A 20,424-nucleotide genomic window follows, 5' to 3' on the forward strand; every position below is an offset into this window, starting at 1 on the left:
AACCGACCGGGCTGATTGAGCGAAATTTATGCCGATCGGCCAGGCCGATACTTTTTGTGAGAGGGTTCACAAAGGTTGCTCCAAGCAAGGTTCCAAGTTGTCTTTTTCGTTCTTCGTCCTTCGTCCTTGAAAGGTTCTTGGGATGTCTACTTCAGCAATTGATCTGGGTTCTCTACCCGCTTCAGGAGGAAGCAAAATGAGTCGGTTCTCTGCCGCACCGGGGTTGGTGAAAAAGGAGTCTGTTGTAAAGGCTTCTCCGCCTAACTGTGGGAGCTAAAGGAGAGACACTTAGTTAGTGCAATACTCGGAGGGTGCCTCCGAGGAGTGGACGTAGGTCAAGGTTTGACCGAACCACTATAAATCCAGTATGTTCTTTCTTTGTTTCTACTTATGCATTTAATTTCCGCACTCATATTTTTATGGTGGTTTGAGTTTGTTGATTTTGATTGAAAGATTTTTTTTTTTAAAATACCAATTCACCCCTTCTTGGTTAGCCTCGGGACTAGTTTATAAGAGCTTAATATCCTTTATGAACTTTCATTCCACCGTTAGATCATATCAAGATTAATGTGGATGCTTCATTTTTTAATTCAAATCGTGCTCGCATTGGAGGAATTTTCAGAGATTACAAAGATAGACTTCTTCTTGCCTTTGGGAAGAATAGAGACACTAGAATGTCGCACAACTTGAGATGGAGGTGGTTATTGCAATAAGGGACTTCATTCAACGTTGGATGATTGAAAGTAAAGGACTTATTATTGAGAGTGATAATCTCAATGTTATTACATTCATTCAAGATTCTTTGAAGAAAGTCAAATGGCATTTGGAGAATTGGCCGGTCAAGGAGCTATTCTTCCTCAATGATTTCAATAAAGTCATTTTTCATCATGTTAATAGAGAATGTAATAAAGTAGCCGATTTTTGTGCTACTTTGACATTAGATGGTAGTTTTATTTTTGATAGTTTTTCTTTGGGTAGCATTTCGTCCTCTTTGCTAGATTTAATCAAGGAAGAATGTTACCCTTTTATAAATTGTAATTAATTTCTCTGTCTTCTTTTAATGCATAATTGTACTTTTCAGAAAAAAAAAAATATTCCGCTTGGACTTTGCCAAATAGAAGCGGAAGCTGTACTTTCCTACTCATAGCGTCCATTCCATGGCGCCTAAAAGGCGACATCGCCGGACAGAGATGGAACCCAACCGCAGGATGGTCTCAGATGAGCCCATCGAAGGTAATCAAACTGATGAATTCGATGGGCATCGCCGCCTTCCCATTTCGCCCTTTACTATTTTCTTCGTCGTTCTGTTCTTGCTCGCAAGTTCCTTCGCCGTTTACTGGGGCAGTCGCTCTACTCGAAAAGCTCCATCACATCACCTCTCTGTGTACGAGAGAGGCATCGTCAAGACCGATGTTTGTTATAAAGAGATCCTCATTGTAAAGCAGAAGACACCCCTCTAATTTTTTTTGTTAAAATCTCTACTGGTTTTGTTTCTAATCGCCGTCTTTCTTCTATTAGGAGAATGCGAGGGTTATGTTCAATAGATCTGTACGTCATTTTCCAAATCCTGTGTTGGCGTACATAACTCCATGGTTTGCATCTCCTGATCTGCTTTTATACTATATAGATTAGAGCAATTGTCCTGCAAATTAACTTCTTCCATCATATATAAGTGCACTTTTTTGTTTTTCATTTTGTGGCAGTTTAGTTGAACGGGGTTTGAATTGCATTCAAAATACAAGGTTTTTTAAGTTTTTTGAGAGTTTGCTTGAAGTTATATCAAATTGAAGGTATTTTTTTAGGGGCTTTGAATAGTGTAACCAGTTCTTTTTATGCATTCGGAATTCCTTTGATTCAGGTGAATTTTAAAAGATCATGAACGTAACCTTACCGCTCACGCGACCACAACACCTCCCTGCTCAGCGTGATACCCAACCTTGACGCTCACGTCGACACACGATCTCACCTTCCTTGGGTCTATGCGACCTTGCTCGTGTCCACACGGCCTCACTCTTGCGATCTTATCGTCCTCACTCACGCGACCAACCCGTGCTAGTGCCTTGACCGGCTCGACCTTTATTACGACCTTACCTTCACCTCCACAAAACCGCATGCGTTCCAAACGGTAAGCCCTTGATTCGTGACATGATGAAAAAATAAAAAATTTTGGATTAACTTTGCAAAAAAAAAAAAAAAAAAAGTGTTAATAATCTCCTGAGTCCCTGATTTTCTAGAGAGAGAGTCCTGGATTTTCTAGAGAGAGAAAAAACTTTGTTTTGAGTTTTTGATTTCCCGGAAAACTCGCTTTTCACCGATGACGGTGGAGGGCCGTTGGCCTTCATCCTCCGACGCCAGTGATTGTCGTCGTTCATCGTCAAATGCGATTCGTATTCTTCCACGCTCCAATCATGGTTTGTCTCCTCCTACTTTCGGTGATGCAAACTTGGTGTTTGATCACGATGCCAAGTCAAGGTTTAAATTTGCTTTACCCCTGGTTATTAATGAGGGTGGATTACTTCAACCAAAAAAATAGATGGATTGCATTGGAAAGGGTAAGAAGGTGATGATGGATGTCTCGGATAAATCCCAGAATCCGTCTGGTTTTCAAAGAGAAGTAAAATTTGATCTCCATTCCTCTAATGGTGATTCTCAGTTTTCTGGAATTAAAACTGATATGATGGTGTCGAAGGACGTCATTTCTTCTGATGTCTCGGTTAGAATGGGAAATGAAGATTTTATTTGTGGAGGTTCAGACTCTGTTTAAGTTTCGGAAGCTGTAGCTGTAGAGAAGTTATCTGTAATGAGGGGACCTGACGATGTGCATCATTCTGATGTTGATTTGGATAAGGTACGCAAGTGCATTTCAGCTGATCTGGGCAATTGCAAAGATGTTGAAAATTTGATTTTTGATATTCCTCCCCAATCGAGCAAGGTGATAGCCAATGCCTGGAATAAAAGAAATAATTTTAAAAAAGTTGATTTTGATTTTGGAGACTGTTTATCTGAAGATGGGGTAGTGAAGCTTCATATGCAAAATGAGGTAGAAAATACAAACAAATTACTCAAATCTTTGGTGGTGAAAGTGTTTGGAGAATTTGTGCCATACCATGCTATTGGGGTGGAGTTAAGGAGGCAATGGACTCAATTTAGAAAATTCCATATGACTTTACTTGGAAGGGGATGGGTATTATGTGCATTTGAAGACCCAAAGGCTCTTGAATCTATTCTTTCTAGCGGACCTTGGTATGTGAATGGGCATATCATTGGTTTGGACAAATGAAATCTTGCATTCCAGCCTACTTCTTTAAAAGGCTTAACAGCTCTTGTCTGGATCAGGACGCCTAATCTCCCATTATAGCATTGGGATGAAATTAATGTCTATAGAATTGCTTCAAAGGTTGGAACTCCGTATTTAATTGATGCAAATATGTTTCAATGGGGGAGAAGGGAGTTTGCCAGAATTTGTGTTAGAATCAAGCTCGAGAATAAATTGCCTTTGGGTGGAGGGAATTTCTGGAAAATTCTACCAGAAGATTGAATATGAGATAGTTTCTGATTTTTGTTTCAACTGCGGAAAGATTGGGCATTTGAATAGTAGTTGTACAAATGCTGGTTCAGAAAATATTCTGGTTACTAATCAAACTAAAAGTTCCAATGAAGGTGTTGCTATTTCAAACAAGCCTAACTCAAATGCAGGATCACGGGAAGGAGTAAATGAGTTTGATAAAGAAGGCTATGGACCTTGGATTCATGTGGATTATGGGAAGAGAAAATTCAGAAACTACAAATTTAAAAATACTTGGACTAGACCCGGGATGAAGGAAGCTAACAAGTCTGTGAGTGTGAAGGAAGATGGAGTTGCTGGGAAGATTCAAGGAATGAAGGTAGATGGGAATGCTGCAAGAAAACAAAATGAAGATGTTAATGTGGTAATAGTTTCTCGGGTTCAAGAACTGCAGCTTGAGGTAAATTCTGGCCCTCCTTGTAATGATTGTCAGGACATAGGGAATGATTCATCTGGTAAAAGAAGGAATGCTGTTTCGAATTCTACTTGCATTCCCAATAATGATAATCAATTTGATGTCTTGAGTCAACTGGTTGAGGAAGGGGAATGCCTGAACACTGAGGTACTAGAGTCTCCTAATGCTTCAGTACCTAAATCTGAAAATGTAGACAATATCCTGGAGGCTGAAAATGAAATAAAGGTAGTTCAAGCGGGCATCTCGGGTGATGGTTCATCTAATGTGAATAAAAAAGGTACGAAGCAGCTCAAAGGATTGTGACCTATTAAATTGGTTCCAAGGAATAGAAGATTTGAAGGAGAATTGAAGGAGAAGTTGGGGAACTCTTCCCCTATTATTCAATGATGTCTTCGATAGGATTTTGGAATTGTAGAGGAGCTCCAAAAAGTAAAGATTCTCTTTACCTAAAGGAATTTATAAAGGACCATGGGGTGTTCTTTCTTGGTTTGCTTGAAACCAAGTTGTCTTCTATTGATAGGAGAGATATTAATTTGCTGGTAGGGAGTGATTGGGACTTTTTTCATGTTCCATCTAAAGGTTTGTCGGGTGGCATTATGGTGTTATGGAATCACAATATGGCTTCGTTCAATATCTTAGAGTCTTCTTCCCAACTTGTAGTAGGGGAGTTGGATGTTATTAAAAAGGAAAATGGAAAATTGCTGCTGTTTATGGGAACAAGGATGTTTATAAGAGGTCTCTATGGGAGAGATTGGAATATCATGTGTCTAAAGATATCCTTGTGGTAGTGGGTGGAGACTTTAATTGCTTAATATCTAGGGAGGAAAAAAAGGGAGGGAAAAGATTTGTTTATTCCCTTGGACCTAAGGATATGAAGTCCTTTATAACATGTAATGATTTACATGAGGTTGGGTGTATTGGACCCAAGTACACTTGGTGCAACAATAAGAAGAGAGCTGAAAGAATCCTTGAGAAGTTAGATAGATGTCTTCTAAATTCAGCAGCTTTGAAATCTTCTCACCGTTTGGGGGTTAGGCATTTGGCTAGAGTTGCATCGGACCATTGTCCGATTTTGTTGAACTTATTGGATTTCAACTTTCCGTGTAAGAAGAATATCAAGTTTGAAGATATATGGGCCTCAATTCCAGCTTCAATGGCAGTGGTTAGAGATGCATGGAGGAGAAAATCTGTTGGAGAATTTCCTCAAATTCTGAATCAGAAGGTGAATAGATCTCTAAAGGCTTTGTGTTATTGGAGTAGAACTAAGTACAAAGACTTAAATCAATCTAAAGATGAGCTAAATAAAGAAATTTTGGATTTGCAATTGAAGGAGGCTGAATTCGGTCTTCTTTCAGATGAGGATATGTGGCTATTGAAAACAAAAATCGATGCTTAGAATTCTACATTTGCTCGTCTTTGTACTTGGTGGAGGTAGCGAGCAAAGGTTATATGGCTTATGGAAGGTGACTCAAACTCAAGGTTTTTTCATGCATATGCTAGTGCTAGAAGGAATTCAAACTTCATACACAAAATAAAAAATGAGAATGGATTGATTGTTGAAGACCAGCAACAAATAGAAGATGTATTATTCAGTTACTTCAAGGATAAGTGGAAAGTGAGGAATTGCTCTATGGTTGGGTGGCCTAAGTCGTAGAAGAGTTTGAATGAAGAAGATTTGCTTGTGGTGAATAGAGAATTTTCTATGGGAGAAATGGAGAAGGTTATCAAAGATCTTGGTGGGAACATTGCTCCGGGACACGATGGTATTTCATATTCATTTATCAAATCATATTGGTCTATAATTAAGGATGATTTATGGAATGCTTTGGATCACTTCTTCAAAACCGAAAAGATGTGTAAAGAATGGAAAAAAACTATTGTAGTGCTGATTCCAATGGTAAAGAATCCTTTGTCTCCTTCCAATTTTAGACCGATAAGTTTATGTAACTCTGTTTATAAGGTAGCGACAAAGATGATTTTAAATAGATTATTGCTTGTTATTCCTAAATTAATTTCGGAGGAACAAGTGGCTTTTTTGAAAGGGAGGTCACTTTCGGATCATGTCTTAGTGGCTCATGAAGTCTTCCACAAGTTTAGGTATTCTAAATATTCTAAAGGTTTAGTTTCCTTCAAGGTAAACATGGAACAAGCATACGATTCAATGGGATGGCCTACTTTGTTCAAGGCTTTGGAGTATTTTGGTTTTCCAACTAAATTTGCTAATCTCATTTTAGATTGTGTTTATAGTTTTTGCTTTTCTTTATCAATCAATGGGAATTTCTCTAATTGGATCGAAGCAAGGAGCGGTTTTCGTCAAGGCTGCCCATTATCTTCATTTTTGTTTATTATTTGTGCACAACTTCTTTCAAATGCTTTTTCACAAAAAAAGGATTCAGTTGGTATTCATATTTCTTCTAATGGGCCTAAGATCACTCACTATGCCGATGATATTATCATTTTCTTGGAAGCAAGTATGAAGATGATTAAGGAGATTAAAAGCATCCTTTTGGACTTTTGTGATTGGACGGGTCAAAGGGTGAACTCTAACAAATCTGGAATTCTGTTTGGGAAAACAGTCAAAAGGAGGAGAAAAGCAATTCCAAGAGTTATGAATTTCAAGGAGATCAAAGAATTTTCCTATTTGGGCATCAAGGTTGCATTGAGAAGACTTGTTAAAGCTGACTTTCAATTCCTCTTAGATAAAGCATTGAGTATGTTGAGTGTGTGGGGTGGAAAATTTATATCTTTTGTCGGAAGAATCACTTTGGTCAAATCGGTTTTGCTAACATTTCCTACTTTTCATTCAACTCTTTCTTTGGTTCCAAAAGGTGTTTTGAATGAAGTAGATAAGTTGTGCAGAAGTTTTATATGGAGCAAGAAGGATGGAGGAGCTGGACTTCACTATGTATGCTGGGATTCCATATGTAGACCAAATAACTTGGGTGGATGTGGAATTGTTCCCTGTTCTAAGAAAGCTGGTCCACTAAGAGCCAAATTGGCTTGGAGGTATTGCCAAGACAAAGACTCTTTGATGCATAAAGTACTTTTCCCTAAATATGGTCCAATTTTTGAAGATCTGTCTTCGGACAAAACAAGTTCAGCAGCATGGAAACTATTATGCAATGGAGGGGAATTTCTTAAACCAATTGTCAAATGGAGAATTGCTAATAGGAGATCTGTAAATGTCATCAAAGACACTTGGTTATTGGATAGAAGCATTGATAAATGGCCAACCTTTGTGCAATCAAGGGAATGCAGTGATCTCACGGTTGACAGGTTTATATGCAATGGTTGCTGGGATGTAGGGAAGCTTGGAGATTTCTTTGGTCTAGATCTTGTAAATCTGATATTTAGTGTTTAGATATTTTCTGAATGTTCAGATGATCAATTGGATTTAATTCATAGGAATTATGATAAATCAATTTCGGCAATGACAACCGAATCATTGGAGAAATGCATTACAGTTTTTTCTGGATGGAATTGGTTTAAAAATGCTAAACTGAGTTCAAGAGTGGAGACATTTTGGTGGAGAGTTCTTAATAATGTAATTCCAACAAATCAGTTCTTAAGCTATAGAAGATTACAAGATAATAATGGATGTCCAAGGGGATGTGAGGCGGTCGAAGACATTGTGCACATTGTCACCAAATATAGGAAATTAAAAGAAGTCATTCAACATCTAAACAATTGGGGTTTTGGTATTCATAGTTTCAATACCTTTGAATCATGTAGTATATGGTTGGATAGCCAAAATCATTGGTTTGTTAATCTTTTTTGCAACACGGTCTTCTTATAATGGAAAGCTAGGAATGAGTTTGTTCATAATAGACTTGCAACCAGCCCGTTGGTAGTTGCTACAAATGCTGTGAGTTATTCTGCTGTCTCTAAGCCTTTAAATTGTTTTAACTCGGGTATCTGGGATGTTAATCAACCAGCAAGGTTATTCAATTATTATTGGCATCCTCCTCCACCCGATTGGATAAAAGTTAATATAGATGCTTCCCTTTGTCCTTCCTACAAGGCTGAGATCGGTGGTGTCTTTCGTGACCATAAGAGAAGGTTCTTGATGGCTTTTGGTCAAAAGTGGATTCATTGGGATATCGCTTCATTGGAGCTTCAAGCTATTTTATCAATAAAGGATGTGGTTAAAGATTTGATATTTGCTTACAAGGGCTTAATCATAGAAGGAGACAACAAAAATATAATCAATTTCATTCAAGGTTATGTGAGGAAAGGTAGCAATGAATTGGGAGATCTATCATTTATCAAAGAGTTCAATTTTGTTATTTTTAATTTTGTTAAAAGGGAAAGCAATAAGTGTCACGATCCGGCCCAGTTAGCTCGTATATACAAGGTGGGAAAGAAATCGGACGTTCAGAACAATCACTAATCATCTTACATGTTAATAAAAATTTCTAAAAAGACTTCAATAACATAATGCGCCTCTAAACATTTTTATTTCATTTCAAAAGAGAGTTCACAATATATACAAGGTGACTAAAACTTCTAACTATTCATGCTATGACAAAGCCACAAAAAAGTAAGGTAACTACAACTAGTAAAAAAAGTAAAAGAACCTGTCACCCGGGGTACGATGACTGTATGTAAACTTCGGGTTGTTAGCCATCTCTTGTTGCAGGTTCTCCTGAAAAGCATCTTAATACTAGGGAATGAGCTAACGCTCAATAGAAATTTCTAATCCTAAACATGCTCACATGACTTAAAAATGAAATTTACTTTTTTTAAACTAAAGGGGACTTGCTTTTATTTGTTTTCCTACACATGCTAATTTATTTGTCTTAAGAATGAGAGATAATTTAGGTATGTCATGTACATATATATATCATGAAATGAATGCAATCTCATATGCTTACTTATTTATCATATACAACTGTCTCGGAGTACTAGGGGTGTACTGATCAGGCATACAAACCTCTTTTGATCATTTATTCCTTTTCCTCTTTTGCCTGAAAGGTCATAATGTTTCCGTATTGTTCATATGTACTTTTGCACCGTATTTGGTACTCTGTAATCAATCATGCACAATCATTTCTTTATTCTTTTCATATGAGTATACATTCTTTCATTTTCATATACTTTCAAATATTTCAAAACATGAACAAATATTTGATCTGCATTCTAAACATGAACTAAATAAACATGTAATGATTATTTAACATGTGTTTTAGAGAAACATGAAGTAAATGTAGTGTATGTTTAACAAATATCCAATTCTATAAATCAATATCATAAGGGCATAACATATAAAAGTGATATAAGCATGAAACATCAAGTGGACATGTAAGGAAAAGAATCCTACCTCCAAATACTATGAAATCCTCCTCTTCTCATCTTTATTTGTGTTTTTTCAAGTCATAACCTAAATAAAATAACATAACATAAACTTCTTGCCAAAATAAACTTTTATATTTCACTAATCCCCTCATAAAATTCTTTTATAAGCTTCATATTCTCTTCTTACTTATATCCTTTAGTTAATACATCCTCATTCCCACACATAATTAAATTTTATATAAATTAATTTTGGATTTCAATAAAACCTAAATTATGGGGACCTAAAATCTCATTCATTTCATTCTAATTGCTTCTAAAATACTCCCCTTCCTTATACATATAAATAAGACATTAAAATTTTCAGAATTAAAGCATAAAATAATTAAGAAAAATATTTTTTTTCTCAAAATTTCAATTTCTATCATTTAGAGACATCACTAAACTCTTAAGAATAGTTTTAGTGAACATGCAAACCTAAAAATTCTAAGTTAGGAAAAACCCTAATTTTTAAAAATCAATTTTCTTAAAATAAAATTCAAATCTTTGCTTAATCATGCTTTTAAACCTATCTTAATAACATTTCTAAACAAAAGAAATTGTTTTCACCAAACCCTAAATTAGAAACCTAAATTTTTCTTAAGAAAACTTCTTGCAATTTACTTAAAAACATATTCCTAAGCAAGCCCTAAAAGTTTGCTAAAGAAAATTCAAGAAAATCCAAACCCTAGATTTCTTACTTCAAGAATAACTCAAGAAAAAGATAAGATTCTTCAAAAAGAACTTACCTCCTAGCTTCTCAAAGCCTCACTTTACGTTTTTCCTAAAGGATCTTGTCGGAAAACCCACTGGCCGCCGGCCTTCGAGCTCCTCCCGTCGCCTTCCCCCTCTTGCCGGAAAACCTAAATTTTTCTTAAGAAAACTTCTTGCAATTTACTTAAAAACATATTCCTAAGCAAGCCCTAAAAGTTTGCTAAAGAAAATTCAAGAAAATCCAAACTCTAGATTTCTTACTTCAAGAATAACTCAAGAAAAAAGATAAGATTCTTCAAAAAGAACTTACCTCCTAGCTTCTCCAAGCCTCCCTTTACGTTTTTCCTAAAAGATCTTGCCGGAAAGACTGGCCGCCGGCCTTCGAGCTCCTCCCGTCGCCTTCCCCCTCTCTCCCGTCGCCCTCTCCCTTAGTTCGGCCAAAAAGAACACCAAGGAACCAAAATAATCGGTCCCTTAAGTAAGGGAGGGTTTTAGAGAATGGCTTATATGCTAATTACGCATGTACCCTTGCTATTGTCATTTCCCTCAAGAACTCCTAGGGGTAAAAATGGAAGATGAGGCTAAAAATTACTTAAACGTTATTCGGCGAATTTTAATTTCAAAATCGTGCGAAATTGGATACAAGTTCTTTATATCGATTCGATTAAAATTTCTTGACGAATTTAATAAAATTTATTTCGTCGAATTCCGACGACATTGAAATTTCAATTAAGTTCGCCGTGGCGCATCGAAATGCGTGCGACGCACTCAAATGACGAATTTCGGGTTTTACAATAAGTTAGCGGATCTTTGTACTAACTTTGCAATTTTAAGTTCTTTCTTTTGGGATGATTTAGTCATAAATAAGGTTCGAAATTTCGTGACGAATTTAATAAAATTTATTTCGTCGAATTCCGACGACATTGAAATTTCACTTAAGTTCGTTGCGGCGCATCGAAATGCATGCGACGCACTCAAATGACGAATTTCGGGTTTTACAATAAGTTAGTGGATCTTTGTACTAACTATGCAATTTTAAGTTCTTTCTTTTGGGATGATTTAGTCATAAATAAGATTCATCCTACTTTTATTAAGTTGTTAAAGAAGGAATCAAATGCTATTAGGATTTAATTTATTTTTTAGTTAATAATGAAGCATTTTATGCTTTTTCTTTAAAAAAAAACAAATGAACACCAAAAAATATTATTCTAAAATTAATTAGCAGAAAATCAAACACTAAGAAATATGTCAATTATATTTAGTTTATTTTACAATGTATTTACTATGTTGCACCGATACGGATGCGACAACACGGATATGACACGATACAAATACGAGAAACGTCAATTCTTTAAAATATAGGATACGGGTACGATGTGAACACGACGTTATAATTTATAAATCATACATAAAAATTAAGAAAGCAATCAAAGCATAATATTTAAAATTAAAAAAAAATGAAAGTAACATCATTTGTAGCCTTGTAGCTTATAATATCAAAATAAAAGTAATCATTAAATGTTTAGTTCAACAACAACATAAACATAAATTGTCTAGCACATGAAGTTTCAATTATTCAATAGAATGAATGATTTGATTAGCTTCTTCAGTGGTTTGTCTTTGAACTTCCATATCATCTTCAATAAATATCATAGCTTATAATTCAGGCTCATCAAGTGAAAGATTAGCAATATCTAATATTCTCATATCATCAAGAGACTCCTGACGCGTCATTTCCACCCGTTTCTTTCTTTCTCTTGGCGATTTTAGTGAGAGAATCTTTGGGTATAGCGGGGGGTGATCGAAGCTCACCCCCCCTCAAGCGGGGGTGGTGGTGAAGGGAATGCAGGTGGCGACGAGCGGAGGCGATCAGGAGTTGGATCTGGAGGATTGAAGAAGCACGGAGAGCGATCTCCTAGTAAACCCGCGATTATTAAGTCGAAAGGGAAAGCTCGGGCTGCAGGCAAATCGATATTGGAGGGATTGATGGAAGGCCGTTGGGAGGTCAAGCCGCGGAGCTTGGATTCCAAAGGGGCGCAGCTTGTGAAGGGAGGCTCCGGTCAGACTTGATCTGATGGGGTTGAAATGGAGGATTCACCTCCGAAGGTGACTAAGGAGCTGAAGATGAAGTTGGATGTGAGTATGACGCTCAATCCGACGTTCAATGTGGTGGATTCATCGATGGAGGTGGAAGAGATACCTCCTATCGTGGATTGCAGGGTAGACATGGAGGAGGTATTTGATGTGGATGCAGCCATGCCGGGACGAACTTGTTCGTTGGAGGTGAGTGCGGATCTAGCTGATTGGAGTTCTGTTCTTCTGGATGGTAGAGCTGCGATGGAAGAGATGGATACGGCTATATGTGGACTCGATAGCTCAATCAAGGTGAGTTCGAATCGGAAAGATCTGAATAATGTTGTTATGGACAATGTTATTATGGATGATAATGTGATGGTATATGGAGGGGGAGTAGCAACTGTTGATGCTGTAGGTGTGAACATAGGAGAGTCCAGCTCCACTGGATTAGATAATCCATCGAAGGGCCTATCAAGTGCCTGTGGAAATGCCGATTCTGGAAAAATTGAGGAAAACCTGGGAAATCTGAAGGAGAAGATGGTGTTTACTGGGTCGTTATTCGCTGCAGGAGGTGGCAGTGCTCGGAGGAAACCAGATCATATTCCGATCCCGAATTCTGAAGAGATAGATGCTATCTCTCATGATGGATTTGCTGTTGATCTTAATTTGGATTATGTGAAAGCCAATTTGGCAATGCTGAATAGAGCAGTGGTTGGTAAAATTTTGGGTAGAAGAGCTTCTTTTTTCCTATTGAAGTCGGAGATTCAGAGACAATGGGGAAGGTTTGGCGAATTTTAGCTAACCACCATGGGGTATGATTGTTTTGTTTGTCTATTTTCTTCTGTTGAAGCCAGAGATGCTGTCCTGTGTGGAGGACCATGGTTTATTGGCGGAAACATAGTGGGATTGGATAGGTGGACGCCGAGTTTCTCCCCGGCGTCTATGGAAGGGCTGTCCTCCCCGGTATGGATAAGGATGCCGAATCTCCCACTTCAGTATTGGGATGATTGTAACATCTATAGAATTGCGTCGAGGATAGGAGTTCCTCTCTGGATTGATGCGCAGACGGGGAATTCGGGAAGAAGGGAGTATGCCCGAGTTTGTGTTCGAATGAATTTGGCCAACAAACTTCAGTCTGGGGTTTGGGTCAATGGTATGAATGACAGATTCTATCAAAAGGTAGAGCATGAGGGTATTGGCCTCATGTGCTATGGGTGCGGCAAGGTGGGACATCAGAAGGAATTCTGTCCTTCTAGGCTGGGTGGTCAAGGAGATGCTGTGAATAGAAGAAATGTGGATAAGAGGAAACAGGGTGGACAGGTGGAAAGCAATTCTGAAAGCTGCGGGTAGCTCTGAGAAGCAGAACCTGATGCAAACCAAGAAAATCAATTATGTTGTTAAAACAGAAAGAGGAAGCCAAGTAAAGCTTAATGGTATTAGTGATAAAGGAGATGGGGAGGAGCCTTAGAAAGGTAAAGATGCTGTTAATCTTAATATGGAGGAATGCTCAGAGGACGAACAGTAGTAGAAAACAGAATGTTAATATCTCTAATCAAGTGGACTTGAGCAAGGTTAAGGAACCTCAAAGCAATATTAAGCTTACCCGTAAACAAACTAGAATGGGATTTAAAAATCCATTACCGTTTACGGCTGGTGTGAAACCTATTATTCCAAGGACTAATAGGTTCAGGATTGATAAAGAGCTTAGTCAACTTGGACCTATAGAAGAACTTCCAAGGAAGATGAAGAAGGAGATGGCTGAGGATCAGAGCGGCGGGTACGCTTCCCCTTGGGTTCATTAATGTCCTCCATCTTATTCTGGAACTGTAGGGGAGCCCGTAAGAAGCAAATGGGTTACTACCTGCGAAGCCTCATTGTGAGTAATGGGGTTTTTTTTTTTTTGTGGGATTAGTGGAAACTATGGTAGAAGACATTAGTAGATATGAGGTAGAATGGCTTATTGGAAGTGAATGGGATTTCATACACTTCCCAGCTGTGGGCCGATCGGGAGGACTGTTGGCTTTGTGTAGACGAGATGTCACGCAATTTGAAGTTATTACGGCTATAGACCAAGTGTTAATTGGGCATCTGGTGTTACCCAATTCTCAGAAATGGGTAATAGCTTTAGTCTATGCGTGCAAAGACTATCATGGAAGGCATATTCTATGGAACACTATTGGCTATGAAATTAATGCTGAGCTCCCTGTGATTGTGGGGGGGGGGACTTCAATTGTTATCTTGATCAGAGTGAGAAGAAAGGTGGGAGAAGATTTAGATATTCCAATGTTGCTCAAGAAATGGTTGGTTTCCTTGTGAATAATGACCTTCACGATTTGGGTTACTTGGGGCCAAAGTTCACTTGGTCAAATAACAAGACTGGCAACAGTAAAATCTGGGTGAGATTAGATAGAGTGTTAATGAACTTTGAAGGATTGCGAATGGCTCCTTTGGCCACGGTAAAGCATCTTCTTCGTATAGCTTCGGACCACTGTACGCTATTATTGAGCCTGTTTTCTAACATCTCGAGATCTGGAAGCAAATGTATTAGATTTGAGGACATCTGGATGACTTATCCAGTCACGTGGAGGTTGGTGTGGAAGAACTGGACCAAGAACGATTATGGACACCCGGCTGAAGTGTTGAATCGTAAGTGTCAAAGAACGCTCAGGGCGTTGTTCTTTTGGAGCCGTAACCGTCTGAAGGAACTTGGGGAATTGAAGGATTCTTTGGAAGGTCATATTCAGGAACTGCAAATGCTAGAATGCTCTAATGATGGCCTGAATGAAGCTCAAGATCAGGAACTTCGGGTAAAGGTTGTTGAATTGAACTCGACACTGGTTCGTATTGCGAAGTGGATAGAGGAAGGAAACACCAACTCTCATTTCTTTCATTCATTTGCTTCGGCACAAAGACGGGGGAATAGAATTGTTGAAGTTCAAAATTCGAGTGGAGAAAGGATCACTGAGCCAAATCTCATTCAGGAGTTCTTGAAGTTCTTCAGGTTCAAATGGAAGGAGAGATAAGGTCTTGATGGATAACTGGCCCAACTTTCAGAGGGAGGATATGGTCTCATAACAGATCAATGTGAGTCTGGAGGCAGAGATCTCGGAGCTGAAGGTTCGACAAGCTGTTTTTAGCATGGGGATCAATTGAGCACTTGGTATTGACGGTATTACTTCCTCTTTCCTGAAAGTTTACTGGGAAATTGTTAAATCTGATGTCACTAGAGCTATACTTCATTTCTTTTGCACTAATTCTATGTGTGAAAGCTGGAAAGATACTTTGGTAGCCCAAAAACTGATAGTGCCAATCAACCTTCTAAATTCAGACCTATCAGTTTATGTCAATCCTTTTATAAGGCGATTGCTAAGATTATCATCAATCGGCTGAAACCTGTGTTGAGCAACATCATCAGTGAAGAACAGGGAGCTTTTGTTCACGGGAGGTCTATATCTAGTCATGGGTTGATTGCACAGGAGATGATGAGTAAGTTTCAGTATTCGCTTCAGAAGGAAGGAAGGATGGCACTGAAGGTTGATATGGAGAAAGCCTACGACTGTATGTCATGGAAAACTTTTTCAAAGGGTGATGCTTCTGATGGGGTTTTCAGATCGGTTCATGCAATGGGTGATTCATTGTATTGCTCGGCCCAGGTTTACCCTTCTGATCAATGGGAGCAGCACTTCTTGGATTGATGCGAAGAGTGGGCTTAGACAAGGGTGCCCTCTGTCACCTTACTTATTCATTATTTGTTCAGAATTGCTGATCAAATCTTTTAAATATAGGGGAGGACCACTTGGAATATAGATTGTTAGAAATGCTGAAAAAATATCGCACTTGCTGTATGCTGACGATATTTTAGTTTTTGCTGAAGCTAACAGGAGCAATGCCATTCGGGTTGTGAGCCTTTTAAATGACTATTGCGACTGGACGGATCAAAAAGTTAATTGTGGAAAATCGGCCATCCTCTTTAATAAAAGGTGTCCAAGTTGGAAGAAGTGGACAATTGCCAAGCTGATGGGATACAGGAAGGTGGATTCACTTGAGTACCTTGGACTCCCCCTGGTAATGAAGAACTTGGTAGCTAATGATTTCTCTAAAATCATTAAAGGTGCTCATGAGAAGCGAATCTTTGGGGGAAGAAACACCTCTCTATGGCGGGAAGAGCTCTACTTATCAGAACCTCTCTTCTTTCGATTCCTATGTACTTAATGACTCATACCGCTGTTCCTAGTGGAGTCTTAAACTCAATTGAGAAACTGGGAAGACGGTTTCTATGGCAGAAAGATTATAATAGTAGAGGCATGCATTATGTAGAGTGGAAGGAATTATGCCAACCAAGGGACTAAGGAGGGTTGGGATTTCACTATCTATCCTCTTGGCAGGGTCCCCTCCGGGCCCGGTTACTTGGGAAATGATTCAAAACGCTGACTCTATGTTACATAAGGTGATAAGAGATAAATATGGTTTGGAAATTTGGAAGAATACTCAGGTTCGAAAAGCTTCAATCACCTGGAAGGTGATTCATGATGGTGCTATGGCCCCGTTCTATTCTGCGATGAAAGATTGGGGATGCTCAGCGTATTGGGGTGATGCAGGATCGTTGGATTCTAGACCGTGAGTTGGCGAGGTGGCCAACATTTGTAAATGTTATTGAGATGGAGAATGCAAAGGTAAGTGATATGTTGGTTGACTCTTTGCAATGGAATGGAGAAAAGGTTGAAAAATGTTTTGGCAATATTATGGGACAGCGTATTATTGATATTAGTACCAATAATTGTAATGGTGCTGACTGTCCTGAGCTAGGGCCTATCGTGCTAAAACTGGAGTGAACAATTACCAGTTTAATTGGATGAGAAAGCTGAAGCTGCATCCCAGGGAGGATTTTTTCTGGTGGAGACTTCTCAGGAATGCCATTCCGACCAATTTTTGGTTATTTCGGAGGAGACTATCTGATACGGCCCTTTGTCCTTGGGGATGCAATGTTGAGGAGAACTTAGATCACTGCACTACTCAATGTGGGAAACTGATTGAGGTTTTTGATATTTTCAGTAAATGGGATTTTGTTATGCCGAAGGCTAACTCCCTTGATGAATTGCTTGCAATGCTTTCTAGTGCAGCTGACAATAACCCAGGTATGGGACGGATTTGCTGTTACGCAGTGTATCAACAATGGCGTGCTAGAAACGATATGAAGCATGGAAGGAATTACATGCCTCCGTCTATTATAGCTGCTACTGTTCTTTCAATCTTGCCTAAGCCTTACGGTTCACCAATTCTGAAGCAATGGGACATTAACCAACCCCTTGGCTTGTCTTCTCACAAGCAATGGTACCCCCCCCACCCCCCGCGTCCAGGTTGGTTGAAGTTTAATGTGGACGCAGCCTTAAAAACTTCTAATCTGGCAGGGCTTGGCATCGTGGTTCGGAATCATGTTGGAGCATTGCTTATTGCGGCTGGTAGATGTGTTGAGTATTGGGATGCCTTTCAAGCTGAGATCTGGGCGGCTGCTGCTATCCGTGAAGTGGTCATGGATTGAATGCTGGAGGTGGAGGATATTATTATTATTGAGGGAGATTGCATTAGTGCAATTAAGTGGCTGCAAAATTTGAATGATCGTCGAAATAAGGTCCACTTCAGTTGGGAAGGGCCGGACCTTTCGTTTTTGATGGGGTTCAAGCAGGTTATTTTTTCGGTACATAAATAGGGACAGTAATCGGCCTGTAGATTATTGTGCCAACTTAGCGGTGCTCGATAGTTTCTTTTTCTTTGATGTTAATAATAGTGAATTCCCCTCAACTCTTTTGACATTGTTGAGGGAGGATAGTGATAGGGTTTAACTCTTTACTAGAGTCTTTACATGTAACTAGTTTTTGCTTCCTTATTAATGCAAAATGCTGATATTCAGATCAAGAGACTCAAATCCATATAAAAAATGAGAGAACATTGCTCGCAGTCGCTGAAGTAAATACGACGGGTCTTTTTTTTTTAGTTTTTTTTTGTTTTTCAACGGACACACGTATCGGATATGCGTGTTGTTTTGAAATTACATAGTATTTTAATTGGATACGGCAAAGCCATATTGGACATGTATCGGTGTCGTATCGGAGACGTATCCGTGTATCGGATACAACACGCCTTCATAAATAGGTGTATCAATGCAACATAGTGTAATTATAATACACCTGATGATGTGAACTTGGTGAATTGGAGGCCACCAAGGCTTGCAAATGTATTAAAGTTAACCTGTTATGTGGTTGAAGCACTCCAAAAGTTTGGGCTTGTAATGGAGATGTGGTGACTGGAGATACAAAATGGTGGATAGCATTAATTTGAGAGTAATTTTTTTTTAAGTTTGAGAAATTTATTTATGGGGTCTATGGGTTTAAACACTGGTTGGAAACTTGGATTTGATAGAGGAGACTGACCAGATTGTTCTAGAGTTGATGGAAAATTCAAATTAGGAAAAGAGTTGATAGGTTCTGGCTGTAAGCATTCAAGTGGGGTTTTATGATTTTTCTTGAAAAGAAAGGTCAGGGAACTTGATATAGATTTGTAGACAATTAGCAGTCAAATAATAAAATAGCAAAAGGAAATAAAGTTCTAGAGAAAATTTCGCTCTTACATATTAAGTGTGGATGCTTACGCTAAATAACTTATAGGATTTTAGCTGGCCACCAAGTTCTCTTATTTAGCTAAAAAATTTTATAAACCAACATCAATCCCTTTCATTGAAGTAAATGAGTATTTAAACAAGTTTATGTCAGTTTTTATATTAATTAGGAGGGAGGAGTTAGGTTGTGAACCAAATGATTGGCTATGGATAGCCAATTAGTGGAGAGCCAGTCCAAGTTGCAACTACCCCCTCCAAATGAGTGGATGCCAGTTATAGAAGATTGTAATTGGTTATTTGGTTCGTTTTGACTCATATAATCACTATCCATTTGAATTCAACTGGCATTCCCTCCATCATTGAAAATTCAATCTTCAAAATTTGATGATTTTGAATTTAAAAAATTTAACAATTTACTCATTCAAAATTCTAGAAGTTTGAATTATTATTTCTTTAGGTTTAACTACCACTGTCCATGTGGTTCCTTAGATTGACCATAAATATTTATTCTCCTTAAAATCTTTTTTATAATTTTCTCTCTTGCTTTAGCAAACACTTCTCTTGTTCTTTGCATTTGAACCATGATATCATGCCATGAAGAGGTATGTCATCAAATGAAATCATTTTGATTTGCATACCATATAATAAAGTTAATAAAATTAATTTAAATGGTTTAATGCGAATATGAAAATTCCATAACAATAAGTTGACAAATGGTTTCCCACTATCGCTTGCAATCTTGTGTTACCATGTTGAAAACTTTCACTATTGAGGATTTGCTCTAATATCAAATTGATGTGACCCTTGGTAAATTTGAGGCCCCTGAGGCTTGCAAATGAAGTAAAATGCTGTCATCCATTTGATTTAAATGCTCAAAAAGTTTGGGCTTATAGATGGAGAGATGGAGACACAAAATGTGGTTCGATAAGGCTTGGACAATACTAGGCTGAGATCAATTCTTTTATGTTAGAGAAATTTGTGATGGGGTATATGGGTTAAACCAGTGGCTAGAAACTCCTGGATTTGATAGAGGGGAGTGTGTAGATTATTTATAGAGTTGATGGCAATTTTAAATGTTTTTAAGGACTTGAAATGAGAGAAAATTCCAAACTTGGTCAAGAGCATACATGTTTTGACCATAAGCATTTGTTACGCCAGAACTTTAGCAGGAACGGGGGGGGTCTGTCTGGCCCAGACCAACTGAACCTAGTAGCAACACTAGGCGGGAACTAGAGCAGCAGAGAGGGAATTTTAGGCTCTTGTGTGGCCCATGAAACCTATAATTCATTATGTGATAAGGAGAAATCAAGGGAGAGATATTTGGGAAGGTTTTAATTAAAATTGTGATGGAATTATTTACGGGAAGAGTTCCAATTTGAGTTCAAATATGAGGGGGAATTTTTTTAGAAAGGGAGGCTAATTTTGGGGGGAGTTAAAGTGAGCCTATTTAGACTTAATTATGTTGCTATTTTGTTATCATGCAATTTTCTCCTGCTGTAGTTTTGTTCTTTGTGAGTCTCCTAGCGTCATCTAGGGTTTGTGGAAGAGCCGATCTACCTCTTGAATAGTCGATCATTTGTATCTTTATTTATGTTGAAGAGATAATAAAAAAAATAACCATTTTTTTTGTGTTCTAGCAATTTGCTTTCTATTTTTTTGCTATTTTTACTTCCAAGACGCATCAAATTGCTATTAGAGCGAGGTTTTGTG

The 20,424-nt window shown here is 38.2% G+C and overlaps 3 protein-coding genes across 3 annotated transcripts; all 3 read left to right on the forward strand.

Annotated features, from left to right (window-relative positions):
• The first annotated feature begins 1,075 nt into the window (after positions 1-1,075).
• LOC110108712 lies at positions 1,076-1,862 on the forward strand. The gene is made up of 4 exons (XM_028693937.1): positions 1,076-1,436; positions 1,519-1,592; positions 1,704-1,742; positions 1,859-1,862. Exons 1-4 carry the CDS (start codon positions 1,158-1,160, stop codon positions 1,860-1,862), a joined length of 396 nt encoding a protein of 131 aa, XP_028549770.1. The 5' UTR covers positions 1,076-1,157.
• A 2,989-nt stretch (positions 1,863-4,851) lies between these two features.
• LOC110108705 lies at positions 4,852-5,376 on the forward strand. Its single transcript, XM_020839463.1, has one exon. The coding sequence runs from the start codon at positions 4,852-4,854 to the stop codon at positions 5,374-5,376; it is 525 nt and encodes a 174-aa protein (XP_020695122.1).
• Positions 5,377-12,908: 7,532 nt separating this feature from the next.
• LOC110108706 lies at positions 12,909-13,451 on the forward strand. The gene has a single exon (XM_028693938.1). It carries the CDS (start codon positions 12,909-12,911, stop codon positions 13,449-13,451), a length of 543 nt encoding a protein of 180 aa, XP_028549771.1.
• The last annotated feature ends 6,973 nt before the right edge of the window (positions 13,452-20,424 follow it).

This window comes from Dendrobium catenatum, unplaced genomic scaffold (genome assembly GCF_001605985.2).
Source record: "Dendrobium catenatum unplaced genomic scaffold, ASM160598v2 fragScaff_scaffold_390, whole genome shotgun sequence".
In the NCBI taxonomy this organism is placed as follows: domain Eukaryota; kingdom Viridiplantae; phylum Streptophyta; class Magnoliopsida; order Asparagales; family Orchidaceae; genus Dendrobium; species Dendrobium catenatum.

Coding starts and splice junctions, on each gene's coding strand:
- LOC110108712 (XM_028693937.1), top strand. CDS start 1,158: ATGGCGCCTAAAAGGCGACATCGCCGGACAGAGATGGAACCCAACCGC. Junction 1,437..1,518: donor GTTATAAAGAGATCCTCATT/GTAAAGCAGAAG, acceptor TTCTTCTATTAG/GAGAATGCGAGGGTTATGTT. Junction 1,593..1,703: donor TTGGCGTACATAACTCCATG/GTTTGCATCTCC, acceptor ATTTTGTGGCAG/TTTAGTTGAACGGGGTTTGA.
- LOC110108705 (XM_020839463.1), top strand. CDS start 4,852: ATGAAGTCCTTTATAACATGTAATGATTTACATGAGGTTGGGTGTATT.
- LOC110108706 (XM_028693938.1), top strand. CDS start 12,909: ATGGGGTATGATTGTTTTGTTTGTCTATTTTCTTCTGTTGAAGCCAGA.